This window comes from Phaethon aethereus (assembly GCF_964289735.1).
Source record: "Phaethon aethereus genome assembly, chromosome: 17".
NCBI classification, from domain to species: domain Eukaryota; kingdom Metazoa; phylum Chordata; class Aves; order Phaethontiformes; family Phaethontidae; genus Phaethon; species Phaethon aethereus.
The window spans coordinates 15,933,328-15,955,177 of NC_138593.1; the positions used below are offsets into that span (position 1 = coordinate 15,933,328).

Consider the following 21,850-nt stretch of genomic DNA (forward strand, 5'->3'; position numbering starts at 1 on the left):
CTGCCCAATCCACGTCCAGTGTGATGGAGGCTCCGCATCCGCAGGAAGTCCCCAGCGGTGTGTGGCCCTCAGACCCAGCTCCGTGGGAGATGCACACTGTCCATACACCCTTCCACAGCTCCCTGGAGGCAGCCAGCACTCAGCAGGAGATTGATGCATCTATTTAGCTGCATTTGTGCTACCACATGGGAGGTGGTTGGGGTGTCCTCTATCCATACTTTCACCATACAGCTATCGAATGTCCCTGGAGCTCAGACAGGCTTGAGCACAGTGAGCATGAAGCTGAAAAGCCAGCTGGTGCAGGGTGGTGGCCAACGGAGCCCTGGCCTATTCAGTAGTGCTGCACTGTCAGGCCAAGGAGGCTTATTGCCTGGCTGCCCCACCGGGCCAGGGCTGTGGGAGCACTGCGAATGCCCAGTGTGTCCCTCTGATTCCCAGCTGTCGTTATGATGGGTTAACCAGTGACTGCTCTGAAGCCCTTCTGTGGCTGTTCAGGGTTGTGTTTCCTTGGCCCTGCCACGTGCAGGCACTGCTTGGCTCTGCGGGTCCCTGCCTGGCTCCCAATGGGCTGGTCCAGGGGCTGTTGGATGCCTGGGTCTGCTGGACGCATGGAGCTGCCAGATGACCAGGACAGCTGGACCACCAGAACAGCCAGACCCCAGGGCTGTTGTGTACCCAGGGCTGCTAGGCCCCTGGGACAGCCAGATATCGGGGCTGTCGTGCACTTGGAGCTGCTTGGTCCTGGAATGGACGGATCCCAGGGCTGGTGGGCACCTGAGGCTGCCAGACTCCAGGGACAGCCAGACCCTGGGGCTCTTGGGTACCTGGAGCTGCTGAATCCCTGAGTCAGCCAGACACTGGGGCTGATGGACTCCCAAGGGCTCACAGGCACCTGAAGCTGCCAGACTACCAGGACAGCCGGACCCAGGGGCTGTCCCACAGCTGGGGCTGTTGGACCTGGAGCGGCTGGATCCCCAGGTCAGCCGGACCCCAGGGCCGCTGGGCATCCAGGACTGCTGGACCACCAGAACACCCAGAACTGTCGGGCCCCTGGAGCCGCCAGGTCCCGGGGACAGCCAGACCCCGGGGCTGCCGCACCTCGGGGCCGCCCAAACCCCGGAGCCACTGAACTCCCGGGACTGCCGGGCACCTGAGAGCTACCGGATCCCCGGGCTGAACTGGAAGCCAGGGCTTCGCAGCCTTCCCCCGCCTCGGGTACACCCCGCCGGTTCCGCGGGGCTGCCTACCCGCTGGAGACCCCCGGGGCCGCCGGGGCGGTGCTGCCCCGCGGAGAGGCGGGGGGGCGGCGGCCGGCGGCCCCCGGAGCCTGGCCCGCCGTCAGGGGAACCAATGCGGAATTTCCTGGCTGGCGGCGGGGCCCCTCCCGCCGCCGCCGAGAGGGGCGCGGGGGCGGCGGCGGCGGAGCGCTCGCACCGCGGCTTCCGCCCGGCGAGCAGCCGCCAGGGCAGGGCGGGCACCGGGCACGGCGGAGCCGCGGCGGGGGGCAGAGCGCTCGGCCCCGTATGGGATGGGCCGGGTCAAGCCGGGCCCCGCCGCTCCGACGGTCATGGCGGCCCGTGGGCTGCGACCGCCCCGCCGCGCCCGCGCCGGAGCCGCCGTGCTGCCGCCGTTACTGCTGCTGCTGCTGAGCCGCGGGGCCGCGCAGGAGCTGAGCCCCCGCGGCAGGAACGTCTGCAGGGCCGGCGGGTAGGAGCGGCGGGGCGGGCAGGTGTGGAGGGGTGGGACGGGACCCCCGACCCACGGTTCGGGGGGAGGAGGCGCGGTGGGACTGGGTGGCGGGGATCGCCGCTCCCCTGCTCCGGCCTGGGCGCCCTCCAAGACAAAGTCCGTCTTGTGCGGGGCTGAGGCGGGGGTATCCGGGCGCCGGGGAAGGGGCGAGGAGCTGAGCGCGAGCGGGGCGGGGAGCGGGGAGGCTGGTTCCGCTCCCCGGGCGTGCTGCGGGGAGCCTGTACTTCCACGCCTTGGGTCAGCCCTGCTGCGGGGAGCCGGTCCTGCACTCCGCGGGGGCCGGGCGTGTTGCGGGGAGCCGGTCCTGGATGCCTCCGGGGCCGGTCGTGCCCCCCCCCAGGGCCGGTTCTGCTGTGAGAGGCTGCTCTTGGGCGCCTCCGGGGATCGGGTCGTGCTGTGGGGGCCAATCCGGCATCCCCGAGGCCGGTTCTGCTGTGGGGAGCTGGTCCGGGGTGCCTCCGGGGATCGTGTTGCACTGTGGGGGGCCGGTCCTGCACCACCCGGGGCCCATCCCACAGCCGAGACTGAGCTGGCAGGATGCGGGATGCTCCGGGTACCCTGGTGAAGCTGCCCCGGGCTGCTTGGGATGGCGGAATTGGCAGCTCCAGGACCCTTGGGTTTGGCTTTAGAAAGTGGGTGCCAGCAGTGCCTGGCTCTCCCCGGGGATCACATCCTGCCTGCCTGGCCCAGGGCAGGGCCCTGGGAGCTGGCACTGCCTTGTCCCCCCTCCCGGTGCTCTCTGTACACCATGAGTCGCTTTGCAGAGCATCACCTTGGGCCAAGCTTCTTCGCAGCACTCGGGCTTGGTGCTGGCCAGGCTCCTCGGCCAGGCTGGCCCCAGCAAAGGGGGTAGAGCTCCCACAGCTGCTGCCTCCCGGCTGGAGAGCAAGATCCCCTGCCCTTTATGGGGGGCCCAGGCCATAAACGCACCTTTACATCTCGCCTGTGAGGTCAGATGAGTCCACAAGGAAAACATGTGCTGCGAGCGAGAGGGGCCCGCATAATGGCTCCATTCAGCAGGGCCGCAGGGCGCTGGTGCCCCCTCCTCAAATTACAGGCTGAGTTTCCTAAGGAGGCATTTCATGAGCCAGAGCTGCTGCAGCTCCCAGCCCTGTGCTGTTCCTTGGCAGGGGAGGATGCGGGGAGCGGTCCCTCCTCGGCTGCTGGGATCTGCTGAGCTGGTTCCCAGCAAAACTGCCACCATGTCCTGGGGTGGCAGAGGGGATGTGAGCAGCATCCCCCCCTGTTCCCGGTATCCTTCCCCAGGATGCTGGGGATGGGGTTCCTGGGTGCTCCCCATTGCACAGGGACCCTCCCCATCCATGCTGGATGGAGGTGGGGGAGATGCTGCACCCAGCGCTGCAGGGTTCAAATGCGTGCCCACCCATGGGTGCTGTAGGGTGCACAAGAGGCACTCCCTGGCAAGCAGGACAGGGTGTCCATCCTCCCGTGGCAAATGGGGCCTGGAGGCAGCCTAAGAGCCAGACAAGGTGGGGAAGGGACGGTCCCTAGGAAGCTGAGATGATGTTTGCATTGTTTTCCACCCCTCACCCATCTGCAAACCCTTCTTCCCTCCCCACCCACATGCCTGGCACCCACCCCGATCTTTACTGTGCAGCTCCCCTCGGCATGGAGGACACACCATGTGTCACCATCCAAACCCACGCTGGTGGCCCCAGGAGCCCGGGGCAGGTGCCCCAGACCTGCGGGTCCTGCCCTGTGCTGGGGGCTGGGGGCAGCTGGGCTGGATGTGGCTTGGGGAGGGTGTCCTGGGGTGTGTGTCCCAAACTCGGTAAAACTGCTGCTTGGGTTCTTGGCCAGGTGGTTGTGCAAGTGCCGGGCTCTGCTGAGCACATCCAGGCATCGCTCAGGGATGCCGTCTGCAGGTCTTGGAGAGCTCGAGAGGAGGATTCTCCTTCAGCCCTTCCTGCAACCTCCTGAGACCCAGCTAGTGGGTAGGAGAAGAGGGTGTATTTGGGGGCTATTTGGTGTTAAAAAGTTTTGTGTACTAAATGCAACTTGCTCCTAAATTTGAAGCTCTTTTATAATCAGTTACAAGTCGCCATGACCCCCTCCAAAGCTGCTGTTTGGGATGCCGACTGATGAGAGCCCTGCATGTGTAGTCATTGCTTTGTCCCTGTCCTGCTCTCACTAATGCTCTTCTTTGGCGATCTTTGGGGTTTTAATTTATTTTTCTTTTCTTTCTTTGCCCAAGGGGTTTCCCGTTGCATACGCGATCCTACTCCTGCCTGCACTAGGGGATCTCTGTCTTTGCCTGCAACCTGAGGCTGGGTTCGGGTCGGGGACCTGCGGCTGGCATCGGCTTGGGGCGATGCTGCTGGCTGGGACCTGGTGGTCCCAAGAGCCCTGTGTGCCACACGGGGGGAGCTGGGTGGGACCGAGTGATGGGTGACATGGAGAAAGAAGGAGCTCAGCGCCAGGGTGATGCTCGGGAGGAGTGGTGGGGTAGGGAGCACTGGGGATGGCCGCGTAGCTGGTGGAGGTGACAGCGATGCTCTGGGCTTCAGGGACGTGTTGCGCGACCACAGGACTCCTCTGCAGCTCCGTCCAGCAAGCTGAGAGTGGGGAGGTCTTGCCCAGGACCACGGGCAGCAGCGCTCACCTGAGTCCCGGGGTCTCGCTCCTGCTTTTGGGGGTGTAAGCCTGCTGTTCGTTACTTAGGGGGGGCTGCCTTCATCTGGATGAGGGGCTGTCCCTCCTGCCTTGGGAGCCTTCTCCATAGCCATAGGTAAAGGGGACTTGCTTCAGGGAGCAACATGGGTTATTAATCCTCAGGAAAAATATTCTGCCTCTCTAGAAACCCCTGGAGCGTTTGTGGAGGTCCTGCTGATGCTTGGCATGAGCAGAACATGGCTGTGTGCTGGGGGCAACGCTGGCATCAGGCCCCTGTCCATGCAGGTCACAGCTCTGGCTCTGTTTCCTCCACATCAGCGAAGCTCCCAAGCCTCGGCCACATCTCAGAGGCAGCTTTTCTTTCTTCTTTCTCCCAGCATTTGTAGTGCTTTGAAGAAAAGAAAAAGGAAAAGAAAATGTATTTGCACTGCGCATGTCTGCGGTGGCATGTCTGTGTGGGTCAGGAGTGGGCTTTTAAACAGATCTCCCAGTTATCCCAGTTCCAGTGGTCACGGCGCGCATGGAGTGAGCCCTCTTGGGAGGAGCTGAGATCATGGGAGGTGTTTCAGACCCGCGCTCCGAGGGGTGCCGGTCATCTCTGCAGCCAGCACCAACCCAGGGCCAGACACATTCGGGGACCAGTCTGTGTGCTGCACTGGGAGCACCAGTTACCGAGTGCTGCATCCCAGCTGCCTTTTCTTGCAACAGGAGCGAGTTTATTTGCTGTCAAAGCCGCAGATAAATGAGGCGGGGGTTGAGCTGAGGGGTGCGGGAAGGCATCGCCGGGCACGGTGAAGGAGAGATTAGGTATCAGTGAAAAGATAAGCACAAATCCTGCATCCAGCGAGGCGGTGGGTGGGCTGGGGTCCCAGCTGGTGGTGGTCGCAGTCCCACACGCCGCCTCCAGCTCGCGGCAGGGGAAGGGTTTTTCAGCCGTGTCTCAGCGGCTCCCGGCTCCCCGCCATCAGCTCGGGGCTCTCATTGCGGGTGGTGATTTTTGGCGCATCATCCGCGATGCCCTTTTTGGGGGCCAGGCTGAGCTGTTCAAGGGAGGAGGTCTCCCAAGTGGAGGGGTTTCCCCTTGCAAACCTGCAGCGGTTTCATCTAAAAACCACCAAACCAGGGTTTTTAAAGGGTGGTGAAGGCAACCCTGGGTTGGACAGTGGGTGCTTTGGCTGTGCTGTGGGAGGGTCAGGGCACCACGGACCCTTCCCCATCTGCTCCCAAGCATCCCGGCACAGCTGGCGAGGCTTTTCGGGGAGGGCGGCCTGAAGTGTCTTGCGGAGAAGAACTTCATCTCCAGCCCACCTGGTCCTCGGAGAGGTGGTTTGGTGGCTGGCTGCCCTTTGCCATTAACACCGCGCATCCCCTTGCACGCTCGGCCGGAGCAGAGCCCCCCACTCGAGCCCCGGGGTCCCCGCACAGGGGGTACCTGCCAGCTGCCATCGCAGCATCTTGCGACCGCTTCGACGGGCTGAATAGATGGAGCTATTTTGGGCTCCAGCTGCAAGGCATTTTTTCCAGGCCTTGAATCATTTTTGTGGTTCTTTTCTGCCTCTTTTCCAATTTTTCACCATCCACCGTGAAAAGGGGGACATGATGCTCCTCACTTGGCCGTGTGGGTGCTGCCTGTCAAGGGGCTGGTGGTGGGAGCTGTGTCCAGCCTCCTCGGTACCCGCATTTGGCCGGGGGGCTGCCGGCAGCTCCCTCCCCGGCCCCAGGACAAGGCGGTCTGGCAGCCAGACGCGGTCCTGTGACTGCGCTGGGTTTTGAGCGAATACTTCCTCGCTGTCTCCTCCTCCTCTTCTGCATTTGTTACATATAAAGAGGAAAAGGGAAAAAAAAAAAAAAGAAAAAGCAGAATGCATTCCAGTCTGCGCCGCCGGACCAGCCTGGGTGAAGTTTTCCTCGACTGCAGCGTCCGCTTGGACCGTTTATAACCCTCCAGCATCGTTCCCGTCACTGGCGAGGGACCAGGCGGTGCGGGTCGCCCCGGGGATGAGTGGGTCGACCCCGGGATGAGCAGGGCTCCCCTGTCCTGGGGGTCCCTGCGGTGTCACGGCACAGGGAGCACGTTCCCCATGCCTGGGTTGCAGCATTGTGAGCCCCCAGCCGACCACTTAGGGTGGTCATTGAATGAGTGTGGGTGAGGTGTCCCTGCTTAGTCCCCACGTGTCCCGTCCCCATGGGGTGTCCCTGGCTGAGCCTCCATGGGGGTGTGAGACCCCATCCTGGTGTTGGCCAGAGTCAAGCCTGTGCCAAAAACGCTTTGGCTGATGATCCTGTGCACGGTGATTCCCGGGCCTGGTGGCATTCCAGGACACTCGAGGGTTCAGGGACCGTCCTGCACTTGCCATCACCCGGCTTGTACATGGGGGTGCAGGCAGGCAGAGGAGGGCAGCAGGGAGCACGCAGGCAGCAGGGTGCAGGCAGGCAGAGAAGAGCAGCGTGGGGACGTTCACTGTGCAGGCCCCACCTTTTGGGGGTCTTTGGGATTATACTTTTTTTACAATTAAGAGCTGCAAATGCAGCTTTCATTGTTTCATTGCTCCTGATTAATGAGAGGAAGGACCAGGACTTTCTGAGGGTCGTAACCATTTGTGGTGGGTTTTTTTCCCCTGCAGTTCCTCAGTGCTCGTGTGCTGCCCAGGATGGAGGCAACAAGGAAGCGAGTGTTTAACAGGTAAGCACCGGTATTTTGCTTTGTTGGACTCCGCTCATCTGCCCATCCTTTGCTGAGCCCTCCTGGCCTCACCACTGCTGTCAGGGGCCACCGTGATGAGCCCCGCGGCAAGGACACCCTGTCCCGGGGACGTCTGCCTGCAGCCGGGCGCCCCAGGGCTGCTGGAGGCTGCCGTGCCTCCCTGCGGTGCTCGAGGGCAGCAGCGTGTGGATGGAATGGGTGCTCAAACCCAGTGCTGGGGCGCTGGTCACAGAGCCCGGCCCTGGGGCACCCTCTGCCCCAGCCCCCCATGGGCTTCTCCATGGGGAGCGACACCCAGGCTCCCAGGCTGGGGGGTTTCCATCCGTGCTGGGCAGCTTTGGGTCCAAGGACTTGGGGGTGCTGCTCTGGGACCGAAGGGACAGTGAGGTGTCCCCCAGGGTGAAGCATGGGGACCGGGAAGGTGCAGCCGCGGGGTTGGGACCTAGAGAGTTCCCACGGGTGCTACAGCAGCGCGGGGAGCCAGGACAGAGCCGCCAGTGGAGGAGAAGCTGCCAAGACCAGGCACGTGTCCATCGTGGCCCCACTGGGGAGAGGCTGCCGGAGCAGGCAGGCTGTCAGGCAGGGGCCACCGAGCCTGCAGGCAGGGCAGCCCCAGCTGGGGCCATGCCAAGCGTTACAACTCTTACTGGGGGCCGTGGCGAGCCCAGCAGGGATGCTCAGCATGAAGCCCCGGGAGCTCTCATCCCCTTCCCTGCTACCACGATGCAGGCGGCTGTTTTGGGGTTCCTGTGCTACTCCCCACAGTCTCAGCTGGCCACGGGGCTTGCCTTGGCCCAGGAGAGCCGGAGGAGCTCTGCACACCGGCCTGGGGCGTCAGCAGTTTGCAGCCGGCGGTGAAGACCACGTAACCGACTAACCCACCGTGCATGAGCCCTCGTAACCGCTCGCTGCATGCGTTGGGTGCCCGTGCGCTGGGAACAGGACGCGGTCCCTTCGGCGTGCCGGCAGAAAGAGAGAAGGACAGGGTCTGCCAGAACAGGGAGGGCAGGATGGTCCCACCAGCGAGCTGTCCCCATCTCCGTGCCCCCCCCCAACCTGCTCTAACCATTAGACTCACTGCTCCTAACCTGTGTAATCTGTCTATTTTAGGGGTTTCTATAGTATCCATCACCGTAGGTCTAAGAACTTCCAGGTAAGGTGGATGGGATGGGTGGTCCACTCTCCCCCTCCCGGTGGCTAAGGAGGCTTGTCCAGGGCCATGTGGGATCTGCCTGCACCTGCCTGCACTGCGGTGCTGCCTGTCCCACGTCCTGTGCCTGCCCCGCTCTGGGCATTGGCCCCAGCGCAAGGTCCCCTCAGCAGGAGAGGAGCTGGTGGCCCACGCGGGAGAGGCGGTGGTGGGGGTGGCAGTGACACCGCTGTGGTCTGTAAGGGGAGCAGGGAAGGGGACGGGGAACCGTGCTCGCGGCTGCCTGCGAGCCCCCCACCCTGTGTCCCCATTCTCCCCAGCGCGTCTGCTGGCGATACGGAGCTGAGCGAGGGACGAGGGACGCTGCCGCTGCGTGCAGCCGGTGGCAGGGACGGGGCTGGGCTGGGTGGCAGGAGGCTGGTGGTATTTTTCTGGCGAGGGTCCCATCCAGCCTGCCCGGCTGCTTGCCAGGACGGTGACAGTGCCACAGCTCAGCAGCACCCGGAGTGCCACCGCGCAGCCCTTCCCCTGCTCTGTGGGGCTGGGGAGGGGGCTGGGGGAGCAGGGACGAGGCCAATGGCCCTCGCGCTCATGCCTGCCATCTGTCTGTCCGTCCAGCTGTGTGTGAGGGGAACTTCACCTGCAAGGAGAATGAGGTGTGCGTCAGGCCCGGCGAGTGCCGCTGCCGCCACGGCTACTTCGGTGCCAACTGCGACACCAGTGAGTACCAGCAGGCGCCCGCATGTCCTCGGCGCGGTTCACTGGGGCGGCCCTGGGGTGCTGGCTCATCCCGGGGTAAATTCCCAGAGCAGAGCATCAGTGATGGGGCTGCAGATGCTTTTGCTCTGCCCTTGTCTGTGCCCCTGGCTTTGTCCCCAGGACATTGACCCTTTGGAGGGGTCTCCTCTGAGACCCAGGGCACTAGGAGGAGGTGGGGAGACTGTGGTCGAGAGGTCCCCTTGGGCCTGGGGGGTCTCCAGTGGTGGCCGGTGGTGGGATTGTCCCACAGGCAGTGCTGGGGCTGACAGCTCTGCCTGCAGAGTGTCCCCGGCAGTTCTGGGGTCCCGACTGCAAGGAGATGTGCAGCTGCCACCCCAACGGGCAATGCGAGGACGTGACGGGCCAGTGCACCTGCAACCCCAACCGCTGGGGTCCCAAATGCGAGAACGTCTGCCTCTGCAAGCACGGCAAGTGCGACCAGAAGACGGGCAAATGCACCTGCGAGCCCAACTGGTGGGGACCCCAGTGCTCCAGCTCCTGCTATTGCAGCCACAATTCCCAGTGCGACCAGCAGACGGGCAACTGCCTGTGCCAGCCTGGCTGGTGGGGCCGCGGTTGCAACAACCAGTGCTCCTGCAACAACTCGCCCTGCGAGCAGTTCACGGGGCGCTGCCAGTGCCGGGAGCGGACGTTCGGGCCCCGCTGTGACCGTTACTGCCAGTGCTACAAGGGCAAGTGCAATCAGGTGGACGGGACCTGCACGTGCGAGCCGGGCTACCGGGGGAAGTATTGCCGTGAGCCGTGCCCGGCTGGCTTCTACGGCCAAGGCTGCAGGAGGCGGTGAGTGGCCAGACCCCGCTGGGCCTGATCCGGCACCGTGGGCTCGGTGGGACGTGGCGGGCAGGAGGTTCTGGGGATGCTGCGCTGGGTGATGGGTCCCCCCTCGGCCATTGCAGGTGCGGGCAGTGCAAGAGCCTGCAGCCGTGCACCGTGGCAGACGGGCGCTGCCTGACCTGCGAGGCGGGCTGGAATGGCACCAAGTGCGACCAGCCCTGCTCGGCCGGCTTCTATGGAGAGGGCTGCGAGAAGCTCTGTCCCCCCTGCAAGGACGGCCACACCTGCAACCACATCAATGGCAAGTGCTCCCATTGCAACCCGGGCTGGATCGGAGACCGGTGAGTGCGGGTGGGTGCAGGGTTGGGCCCTGGCAGGGTGATGCCCAGCCTCCCCGCTGCTCCCTGCCCAGGCAGCGGGGTGGCTGTGTGTCTCCGCAGCCAGGAGGGGAGGGCAGGGATGGGCTGAGTCTGCTGGCATGGCCACGAGACCGGAGGGAGCCTGCAAGACGCCTGCCCCATGTCCCCAAGTAGCATCCCCATTGCAGTGGGGCTCAGCTTTGATGCTTTCCCACGGGCTCTTGCGCCCAGGATTGGGTCTGGGACTTGGCAGTACCCGAATGGGGCTGACAACGCACAGCCCCATCTCCCTGCCTGCAGGCAGGAGGGCAGGCAGGAAGGCTGGGGGCAGGGAAGCCAGGGTCCCGTGGAGCCACAGGTGCTCCAGCCACCTGCCCTCATCCCTCCCCAGGTGTGAAACCAAGTGCCGGAATGGGACGTACGGGGAGAACTGCGCCTTCGTCTGCAGCGACTGCGTCAACGGCCAGTGCCACTTCGAGACTGGCCGGTGCCTCTGCCGCCCCGGCTCCCACGGCACCTAGTAAGTGAGCCACGCTTCGGGGTGCGCCCCGGGGCACGGGTGTTGCTCAGGCACCTGCTGTCCCCTTGGGTCCTGCTCGGTTCCCAGCTGAGAGGTTTCCTGCGGTGGAAGCACTCATGGGCAATAATTCGGATGCTTTTGGAGTGGAGGGGAAAGGACGCACTCGTGGAGCTGTTAGCAGCGAGGTAACGCTGCAAGAGAGGGGTTTTGCTTCAGGAAACGGCTGTTTGGCAAAAATAAATGCCGTCGACAAAACGGTGGTTTGGTTTTTCTTTTTTTCAGTCCAGGGTGGAATTTCTAGCTGAAAAGAGAGAGAAAACCACATCTCAGAATAGCAAATAGCCTCACGGCCATGGCATCTGCGGGGTGCTCTGCTGTGAGCTGCGGCTCTGGCCGGAGTCTTCCTCAGCCCCGGCAAGAGCCCCCCGGTCCTTCCCCTTTCCTCCTGCCCAAGGAAGGGGCACAAGGGATGCTGCCGTCCTGCTGTCATCCCCTGGTGTTTTTTTTCCAGTGTGGAACTGAAATGCTGTTTGAAGAGGCAAGGAAAGTGTTTCCCACCCGGCGGGGGCACGCAGACCAGTTCCCCCAGGTCCTGCCGGGTGTTGCTCAGATTTTCCCGGCCATTAACTGCAAGGGTGACGGCAGCGACGGGGGTTTGGAGCTGGCATCCTGCCCACGCCGGCGTTTCACTCGAGGCGTATAAACAGGGAGTGTTCGCATTTCACGTGGGTTTTTTGGGGGCTTTGCCAACCACTTGTGCTGCCGCAAGAGCCGGCTGGGCACCAGCACCTGCTCAGGATGCCTGCGCTGGGCATCGCTGCCACCTTCGGTAGCAAAGCCAGAGGTAAGAGGGTCCTGGTGCTCACCAGGGGTGTGCAGTGGCGATTTTGGCACAGCACCAGATGGCAGCGCATGACTTAAATTGTTCCAAGGCCCCGGTGCAGCGCTGGGGACGCAGGGACCGGGGATGCTCGGGATGCAGCCCTGGCCCCAGCAGCGTCCCGGAGCTGTAACTGCAGGCTGAGCTGTGCCATACGGTGCCCGCCGGGCAGGCTCGGGGACTTCTTGGTGCTTGGGCGGATCCCTGTGACTATGTGCAAACCAGTGTTTCTGTGAGCAGTGTATAATTTTGCTGAAAAGGGAACGATTTCTGCAAGGAAGGCAGAAGGGATGTCCTCACCGTGCAGGGGTGTCCTCTCAGCTCTACATCGGGAGGGTGCTGAAGGAAAGGCTGCTAAAATATTTGTGGCATGCGCAAAGCAGTTTATCTCCTCTGCATCGTTCCCAGAGGTGTCGGAACCCTCTTGGAGAAAAACTGCCCCCCTCCGCTCTCCCAAAATCTCAGCCTGGGGCAGAAATGTGGGTCCAACTGGTGGCGTGAGGAGTTTTGGGTTGCCAGGGAAATATCCCTGCTCCGGCCCGGCTGCGTTTGCTGCCCCGGCGCAGCTGCTCGGGGCGGCCGCGGGGGCTCAGCGTCCGTCCCGGCGGGCACGCGGCGCCTGGCGGCACGAGGCTTGGCCGGGGCAGCGCTTTGAAGGTCGGCGGAGTGTGAAATGGGCTGAGCCGCCTCCGGGCACGGCGCCGAGGGCTGGGGGGCAGCTGCGTCCCCAGGGGAGCAGGTTTGGGCTGGGGCCCGCTGGCTCCTTACAGCTGCAGCCGCTCTGGCCAGGATGCTGCTGCCAGTGAGCAGCTGGCGGAGGGTTTGGTGCCCAGCAGGGCTGCCAGCATCCCCCAAATCCATCCGGGTCCTGCACTGCGGTGCCTGTCCTACAGCTGCGGTGGCAGGTCCAGGGTCGGTCCCACTGGCGCAGAGAGCCCCACTTGCTTTGATGGGTGCCCGGCGCATGTTTTCTGTGCTCAAGCCCTTGATACTTGCAGGTTGGTGCCTGTTCGTGCATGTTCCCAGTGCCTCGGTGATGCCTCTGGGGAGGCCATTTTACCGGTGGTGGAGATTTGAAGTCGGGCTTAGCCAAACCTGGACAGTCCGCTCTGACAGAGCAGATGCCCTCAGGGCTGCTCAGTTGTTTTTGCTTCTTGGAGGCCAAAAAATAAAAATAAAATCAGTCTGGGCACCTTCCCAGCTCATGGCCACCATGGCTCCGGCCGTGGGGGAAGTCCGGGGGTGCTGTGGCCACGTCACCGCCGAGCTGAGCTGGAAGCCCCGCGCGTGATGCCAGGGTGACTCTGAGTGTGACCGCGGGGTTAACAACCTTTCGTAATTGCTGCGCTTAATTGCAAAGCCCTGCACGGGGAGCAGGGAGAGAGTCTGAGCTCCAGCCAGGCCAAGCGATGGGCGAGGCCGCTGGGTGGGTGATGGGCTCCTGCTCCCTGGGGGCTACGGGGTCCCCCAGGGTGCGGGGGGCTGTGTTGGAGCAGGCTGGAGAAGTGCCCCCGGCTTTTTCCCGGAGCACGGAGGGTTTGGGAGGGGCAGCAGCCAGCGTGGCGAGGCCTCTCACCCGGCCCCTTTTCTCCAGCTGTAACCTGACTTGCCCACCCGGCCGATACGGAGCCAACTGCGCCGAAGCCTGCAGCTGCCACGACGGCGCCTGCGACCCGCTGACGGGCGCCTGCCACATGGGTGAGTGCCAGCGGGCGCAGGCCGGCGTGCCAGGCTCCGCCGCGGCATCGGGGCTGAGCTCTCCGGTTTTGTCTTGCAGAGGCCAACCAGCGGATGGGGGTGATCGGGGCGGGCGCCCTCCTGGCGCTGCTGCTCATCCTCCTGCTCTCCCTGCTCTGCTGCTGCTGCGTCTGCCGCAAGAAGGACGACGTCCGCGGGTGAGTGCCAGGGCCAGGCGGGCTCTTGCCGGGCCGTGCCGCGAAGCCTGAGCAGGGAGGGGAGCTGCAGGTCTGGGCACAGCTGGGGACGTCGGTGCCTGGTGCAGGGCTGGGACTGGGGGGGTGCAGGGACCGAACTGGGACAGCAGAGCTGTGGGGAAACTGAGGCAGAGCAGCGCTGCCCGCCTGGCACCGTGTGCCCTGTGAGTCCCCGGGTCTGAGCAAGTCCCAGGGCATCCTCAGGGCAGCACCCAGCTGAGCGGCTGATGGAGGGACTCGGGGTGAGCCCTGCCTGGGGGACACCCTTCCCCCTCTCCCTGACTTTGTTCCCCTCTTGTGGGCCATCACTTCATGGACACCCACCAGGTCCCCTCAAGTCTCTGGAGGGCTGGGACTGATCTGCAGAGGGAACCCCAAAATACAACGAGGGCATCGAGACGTGACCGAGAACCCCAGAACAAACCCCTGAGGCAGGTTTTCTGCTATCCAGCTGGGAGGGTGAGACACATCAGGAGAGGCAGATTGGGAGCAGGGGAAATGAAAACGAGAGAAAACAGGAGAGAGCACAAAGGACTGCTGACTTCTAGCACTGAGTCTCATTGTACGACTAGATTCAGTAGCTAAAAGATTTGGTAACGTTTTTATTACTTTATACCACCTCATCCTCTGATCTAGAGCAGCTCTTCAAGTCATTGCATCTCCCCACTGCTGTGAGCGGGACCATGCTTGACTCTGTCCCATTTCCTATTGGAGAAATACAGAGAAATGAGACCTGGCAGGGTGATCGGCGCTGGCGCTGCCAGCTGTCCCCCACGGGGACGTTCGGGGCAGGGAGGGTGAGGTCCTGGGGCAAGGTCGGGTTGCCGGCAGCATTTCGGCAGCACTGGGTGACATCCTGCCGTGGGGATGGGGACAGCCCCGCTGCAGGGTGGGAAGGCTTGTGCCGCTCAGCAAGGGATGAGCGGGCCGTGGGAGCTCCTCCAGCTGCGGAGAAAGCCTCCCCTCGTGCCGCCGGCTGCTGCACAGGAATTTTCCGGAAGCCTCCCCTTGCAGCCCTGCCAGCTCAATCCCAGCCCAGCACATCTGGCTTGGAGAGCCTGGGGGCTGCGTGTAATTATCCCGCGGATAAAAGCACGAACACAGCCCCGCACAGGGAGAGGGGAAATGGCTCAAAGCAGATTCCGCTCTCCCGGGGTGCCTGGACCCCTGTGATGTCCCCAAACAGCTGGGTCACCCGTGGTGCTGTCCCAGCACAGTCCCTTGCCGGAGCCGCCCAAGGGACCGCAGCGGCGGTGGGCATGTCGCAGGTTGCCTTACATCAACACGCGAAGCCGCTCGCTCCTGCGGCTGCAGATAATTGCTTGAAACCTCGGCCCCAGGAGGCTTCAAAACCAGAGAGCAAATAACGAGAAGCCACGTGTTTGTTTTTGGGTTGGGATGATTTTTATTTTTTTTTAAAGATTCAGGGTCTTGGCCTGGAGTTGTGGGTGTTTTGGGGCCAGGCTGCTGATGGCCACAGCTGAATCCAGCCCTGTCATCATCCTCTGGCTCTGCATCCCAGTGCGACATGCAAGCTGGTGCCTGGGGCTGGCAGCAGCCCTGCAGGTCCCTGCACTGAGCCACCCCAGGCTCTTCCCTGAAACCCCTCTGCATTTGCAGCATCCCTGAGCTCCTGACCCGCTGTCTCACCCCACGGAGGCTGTCCCCACCATGGGCGGGTGCTGGTGCCTCTCTGAGGGGGCCATTGCCTTCTCTTGCAGCTCCAGCCAGGACCCGGCAGCAGCGAAGAAGCCACCAAGACGCTTGTGTGGGCGTTTCAGTCGGATCAGCATGAAGCTCCCGCGCATCCCCCTGCGCCGCCAGAAGTTACCCAAAGTCGTAGGTGAGGTGCTGGTGTTTGGGAAGGGGGCAGAGAGCCAAACCCCAGGGACTTTACTCCTGGTGGGACAGCACATGTGACTCACGGCATCATTTCAAGCCCCAAACCCAGGGCAGTGAGCATGGCAGAGCAGTGACGGGGACGCGCGGGTCCCCGGGACTATCACAAAGCTTGGTGCGAGCTGCCTGGCTCGCAGGAGCTCAGCCCTTTCTCAGTCTGCCGCTTCTGGATCTGAAAGCACATTGTTTTGCTTCCTGAGGGCAGGTACCCGGTGCCTGGAGCTCTGCTGAGCTGTTTTGTGAGGTTTTCAGCTTCCGCGGGTAGAAGAACGGTCCCTGTCGTAGCAGCAAAATGCCTTGTTTGCCTTTTTGGTCCTGACCTAACCCTGCGCCAGCTTTGTGGGGCCAGAGCATCTGAGCTGGGGCTGGAGCCCACCCCTCTGCTGTGCAGAGCGGAGTTGAAGATGAAGGGGCAGCGATTTTGGGCGAGCTCCCCGTGCTGCGCAGGCATGAACCGGGCGCATTGAGAGGCTGCTCACACCCTGCAGAGCTCCTGCTCCAGGGCAGTTGGGGCTGTCGGGGAACACTCTGAAACACCCCACGCGCTCTGAAACCTCCTGGTGCTCATCCCAGCATGAGGATGGAGATGTGCTGCCTCGGAGAGGACCCTCTTGAATAAACCAGAGGGTGAAGGCAGCACCAGCACGGGGCTCAGCCCCGTGTGCCCCCAAGCTCAGCACCTCCCTGGGTGTGCAGTGCTGGCGGGGTGCCCTGAGCGGCTGCATCCTGGCATCCAGCAGCTCGGCAGGAGGCCAAATCCGCCATCCCAGGCTGGGGAGGGATGGTGGTGGCCCCCATCCCGGCATGCCATGCCTGAGCTCCAGCATCAAAGCAGGGGGGACGGCTCCTCACCGCATGAGGCACAGCAAAGCGCTGCCCCAGAGCAGGGTGCGCCAGGGCCGGAGAAACATTCCTGCTGCAAGGATAACAGAGGATAACAGAAGCTGTGTTTGTGGAAGGGGCCGGGCAGGGCTCGGGGAGGACAGAGGGTGCCTGTGTGCAGCGAGGGCGGGGGGGGCTCGAGTGGGCTGCGTGCGTCTTCTCCACGCTGGCCCGGCGGCAGCTGGCGCCCACCCAGCTGCTCCGTGTAAACGAGGTGGCAGCCGCCCCGGGAAAGGCTGAGGATGCGGCGCTGGTGCCGGAGGGATGCTCAGGATGGTCTCGGGTCCCAGCCGGGCTGGGGCTATTCCTGGAGCCTGTTTGTGGGGTTGGGGGTTATTTCACTTGGGAGAAAGGTTTTGGTCGGGGGTTGTCTTGTGTTCATCATGTTATCCCGCACGGCATGGCAGAGCCAGTGCGGTCTTCAGCCACTCCCGGTCTCACTGGTGCATGGTCTGGTGATGCCTCCAGCCGCCGCTGGGTCTGGGGAACCCCTGGGCGAGGCAGACCTGCCAGGGTGCCCGCAGCAGCGGCGTTCCTGTGACGCCCAGTGACGCGAGGGGGGATGCTCCTCATCGGGCTCCGCCTGGAAGCCATGGCGGCCAGTACACGGTGGCAGAGGCCACCTGTTCCCCACGTTGGTCCTGCCCTGCCAGGAGGGTCCGGAGGATGCTGAAATGCCCCATCCCAAGTGCCAGGTCAACACTGGAGGTGCTGAGGACCCTGTGGGGATTTCACGGTGAAACCAGTGCTGGCCGAAGCCAAGGACACCTGGTAGATGGTGCTCCAGGTCTGCTCACGTCCTTGCACAGCCGCTGCCACGGCCGTGTGTTTGCTAGCACCGGGCAGGTTTTCCCTCTGGGCTCGGCCATGACCATGGTCACCACCAGCAAGCACAAGCCCACGCGTGGTAGAATCTCCCCAGGCGAGGCAGCAGGTTTTGAAGCTCCACGGAAGCTCGTCGGGTGCCTGGAGCCAAGGTGCCCCCCATCTCAACACTGGCTTCGGATGCACAGCATCTCCGTGGGGGTTGCACCTGAGCTGGCAGCCCATGTGGCCACGTCCTGGGTGGCACCAGTGGCCACGGTGCCCGGGTTTGGGCACCCCTGTGTGTGGGGGAGGCTCACAGGGTTTGCTTGCCCAGGACACCAGTGGTACCAGCCTGGGTCTCGGTCGTGTGTCACCCCACCGATGCCAGGGCTAACCACAGCTCTGCACCATGGGGTGCCCACTCCTGCACCCCACCACCGTGTCTCCTCCAAGTGGCAAAGCTCAACCAGCCCCCAGGGTGATGCTGACTGCGGAGAGCTTGGGGTGAGGGGGGGGCGCGGCCAGGAGGGCTCCAGGGCCACCCTCCACGGCTCTTCTGCTGCTCCTCACTGCTTCATCCCAGCCTTGAGACCAACCGGCCGCCGTGCAAGCAGGCCGGGGGTCGGCACCCTGATGCTGTGGCCCTGGGAGGTTTCAGGGAGGAGCAGCAGGAGGGGACCCAAGGGAAGTGGGCACATTTCTCCCAGCCCCATCAGCCTGTGATATATCGGCCAGGGGGGATAAATCCCAGGGGACCATGCAGGAGCCCCCGAGCCCAGCTCTGAGTGCGCTGTACATCCTCTTTTTATCCTTTGGCCATATCCTGGGTCTCATCTGAGTCCCAGAGACGCCTCGTGGCCGCTCATCACGCCCCCTCTCAAGAAGCATCTCCCTTCATCCACTTCCAGCCGGCTGCTTTTAATTTTCCCTTTTTGGTTTTTATTACAAGGAAAGCCATGTTGAAACTGCTGCTTCCCCCTCTCCAGGCCATTTGCTTTTTAAATATTGCTGCCTTTTTTTTTTTTTTTTTCCCTCCTTTCTCCAAGAAGCCAAACTATGCAGGGGTGAGTGTGCATCACTGTTGTCATTTTAATGACCCTGCGTCTCTGAAGCCAGATTCCCTAATAAAGAATAAATGCTCCGGTGGGCTTCCCAGTAACACTTAGAGTTATTTTATTGTAAAACAGGGATGCGGTGCAAGAATCAAACAGTCCAAGCAGGAAATTGCAGCGTGACTTAGGTGGTTGGGATGTGTGGGCAGAGGTTACAGATACCTGGAAATACCGACATACAGCTGGTGTGCGGGGGCAACCTGCCCTGTGCGCTGGGGTTTTGCAGCCCTTGCTGCAAAGCAGGGCTCTGTCCAGGCTGCAGCCCTTGCCACCACCCCAGGGGACAAAAGCCAGCAGGCAGGGGATGGGGAGAAGAGCATCTGATGCTGCCCGGCTTACCGGGAGTGTTGGTCCCCTCCATGCAGCTGGGAGCTGCCGCAGTTCTGCGGGTACCCTGAGGATGATGCCGAAGCTGCAGGCACCCAGGAAAGGACTGCATGGTGGTTGGGACATAAACTCGTCTGGCAAAAAGCCTTAAAAATGCTGAAACAGAAAAACCTGTCCCTCCCGGCCCAGACAACTGTCACTGCTCAGCTCTTTTTTTTTTTTTTTTTTTTTTGAACCGTTGAAATCAAAAATATTTTTAACACCAAGTTTTTCCTCTCTGGTGGTTTTTCTCTTCCGCTTGGCTTCTCTGTGGGTGGCCCCTGCAGTGGAGCGGGCAGCACCGGGGCGAGGGGGGATGCTCCTCATCGGGAGAAGCTGGCAAAGGGATTCACAAGTGGCAGAACTGGGAAAAAATGGTGCTGCTCATCCCCCTGCTGTGGACGTCCTTCTACCTCCTTTTGCAGGAGCAGAGGAAAAGGAAAATGCAAACAGTGATGCTGAAGTGGAAATTAGTGCAATTAAAGCTGGGAGTTCATTTCTTTCCCCAGGAAGGGGACAGTCACAGCACTGGGACTTTCTTTGCAGGGTGGCTGTGCTGGATTGTGCAGCTCATGGGTGATCACTGGGGTGCTCGCAGGACCCAGGGTTTTGCATGGCTCATCTCTCTGCCATGTGCATCCTCGATTTGGGCAGCTGGAGACCTGCCGTGGAGAGGGGCATAGATGGGAGGCTTGCCCGGGCTCTGCTGTTGTCCACAGCCGCTTGTCCCCAAGCATGGGGGATGCTGGTCACCATGGTTGCTGGTTGATGGCCTCTGCCTGTGAGCGCTTGGCTGGGGGACCTGATGGGGAAGCATGGCAAGAGCTGTCCCCGTGCCTGAGATGCTGCCACTGTCCCCAAGTTGGGCAGGGGGGAGCTGTGCAGCACCCCACCCTCCTGGCTGGCATGGGGACCAGGGGTTCCGGCAGGATGGGCACTGACAGCAATTCCTCGCCCTCACAGTGGCCCACCATGACCTGGAGAACACCCTGAACTGCAGCTTCATCGAGCCACCCTCCGTTGTGGAGCAGCCTTCCCCATCCTGGTCGTCCCGCGGCTCCTTCTCCTCCTTCGACACCACGGACGAGGGGCCGGTGTACTGCGTCCCCCACGAAGGTGAGCAGGGAGACAGGGTGCTTCCCCAGGGGACTTTGGGACCATCACCAGGGGCCACCTCCTGCTCAGCGGAGAGGTGCCGCCCACGCAAGGGACTCTGTCCCTCTGGGCAGGGATGCGGGTGCTGATGTTGCCTCCCGTGCGGTTTCAGAGCTCCCTCCGTTGGCGTTTGCTGCTCCGGGGCTGTTTTAAGAGCCTTCTTGTGCTGGGGTCCCTGACCGGGATGTGAGGGCCTGGGGACATACCGGAGCGCAGGGGGGAACCAGGTGGGATGCCGCCCCACCATGCTGCGGGAGCATCTCGGTCCTTCCCCTCCCTGGGCACATCCCCACCTGACACCCCCGTGCTCTCCTCCCACAGAGAGCGTGGGTGACAGCAGGGACAGGGGGACACCCGCCAGCCCCGGGGACAAGCTGGTGGCCCCGGCTGGAGGGGAGGAAGCAGGCGAATACACCTTCCTGAAGGAGACGGGATCCGTCAGAGCCTTCCCAGCCGACAGCAGCGAAACGCCCCTGCTCAAGTCCTCGGACAGTGAACGCTCTTCCTGCGGGTCGGGCTCTGCCGGCGCTGCGCTCTACGCCCGGGTCGCCCGTCTCTCCAAGCAGTCCAAGGAGGAGGAGGATGCTGTCATGGAGCACCGCAGCCCTGGGAAGCCACCATCCCCAGAGAGGACCAAGCCGCGTCCCCCAGATCCAGCCACGAAGCCCAAAGTCTCCTGGATCCATGGCAGGTACAACTCCAGCCAGTCCAACTCACTGCCGGCGCCCAGCCGGTCCCCAGAGCGAGCGGCCACGCAGTCCAGCAGCCCCGAGCAAGGCCAGGGCCTGGCCAAGAGGAAGAGGAGCCCGAGCGAGACGTCGGCCGGCACGCAGGGCAGAGCAGAGGAGAAGGGCGGCGTGCGGGGCAAGGAGAAAGCACAGAAGCAACCAAAGGAGCCCGGCGTCCCAGAGGGCAAAGCCAACCTCGCTGGGGAGCCCCAGTCGCCTTCCAAGCCCAAGCAGAGGAGCAAAGCCAGCTCGGAGCCAACAGAAAGCATCAACGGGGCAGTGCAGAACGCCTTCCGAAAGATGGGCGCTTTCCAGCCGGAGCGGCGGGTCGGGGACAACAGGGATGCTCCCCGCAGCCCCGGCGCCAGCAAAGCCCGCTCTGAGCCCCTTCATCCCCACCTGGCCTCAGAGCTGGCCGCCCAGCTGAAGGAAAAGACTCAGAGCCTCAACAAGGGGGATGGAAGCACCCGGGCGAATGGGGTGGGTGCCCAGCGGGAGAAGCCCACCCCTCCACAGAAAGCCAAGCGCTCGGTGGCCGCCGGCGGCCAGAAGACCAGCAAGCCCTTGCTGCCCACCTCTCCCCATCTGCAAAAACTGATCCCTGGGGCGGCCGAGCCAGCGGCTGGGGAACCCAAGCGGGTGGAGAAGGCAAGCGCCGGCAGCAGCCATGACCAGGCTCTCCCCAACGAGCAAGCGGCCAAGAAAACCCCCATTAAAAAGCCTCCCAGGAAGAAGAGCCGAGAAGCCAGCCTGGAGCAGCCCAGAGCAGCCGCTGTGCCCGTTCAGGCAGTGCAGTGACCAGGAGCCGGGCACCGGCCCCGCACCGGCCGGCTGCACGCCGGGAGGAAGGACGTTTGCCAGCATGGCCAGCGGATGTGGAAGCCTGGACTGGGCAGGAGGCACCAGAAGAGCCTTGAGCTTTCATTTCTCTGCCCTCCATCTCTCTCATCCCCCTTTTTCCTCTAGTCTCCCCTGCCCCAGGACCTGGTCCTCCCCATCCATGCCCTGCTGCCTGCTCCCTGCCCGGGTCTGGCAGCTTGCCCTCCCCACACAGGGCCGGACCGCAGGGAGCCGCCCGGTCACCAACCTGGGGGGGTCTGTGCGTGGCATATCCCCCCCACTTTTTTGTAGCAGTATTATCAATCGCATAAGCAGCGCTTGTTGTACTAGACGTACCCACGGTATATTCTGCAGTAACGGAGCCGCTCGCTTCCCGCGCCCCACTCTGGTCTGTCGGGCTCCCGGTGCATGGGAGTGGGAGGGTGCTGCTGCTCGGTGCCCACGGCATCGCCGGGGATGTGCCCCACATCCACTACCGGCGGCAAACCCCTGCCCCGGCACCCCGGGCTCTAGGCACGGCTCTCCATTGCCACTTCCACCGCAGCCGTGCCGTGCCCGGTGTGGGGTCGAGCTGGTT

At 63.1% G+C, this 21,850-nt stretch overlaps 1 protein-coding gene across 1 annotated transcript; it reads left to right on the forward strand.

The window, feature by feature from the left end:
• Positions 1-1,350: 1,350 nt before the first annotated feature.
• On the forward strand, positions 1,351-21,475 carry SCARF2 (scavenger receptor class F member 2; the record flags this gene model as incomplete). The annotated part of the gene is given in 12 exon segments (XM_082007908.1): positions 1,351-1,506; positions 1,508-1,707; positions 7,008-7,066; positions 8,856-8,957; positions 9,278-9,797; positions 9,914-10,132; positions 10,542-10,670; positions 13,145-13,248; positions 13,328-13,445; positions 15,206-15,327; positions 19,514-19,666; positions 20,027-21,475. Coding segments are annotated over 12 exon segments (3,087 nt in total). The 3' UTR covers positions 21,232-21,475.
• Positions 21,476-21,850: the final 375 nt, after the last annotated feature.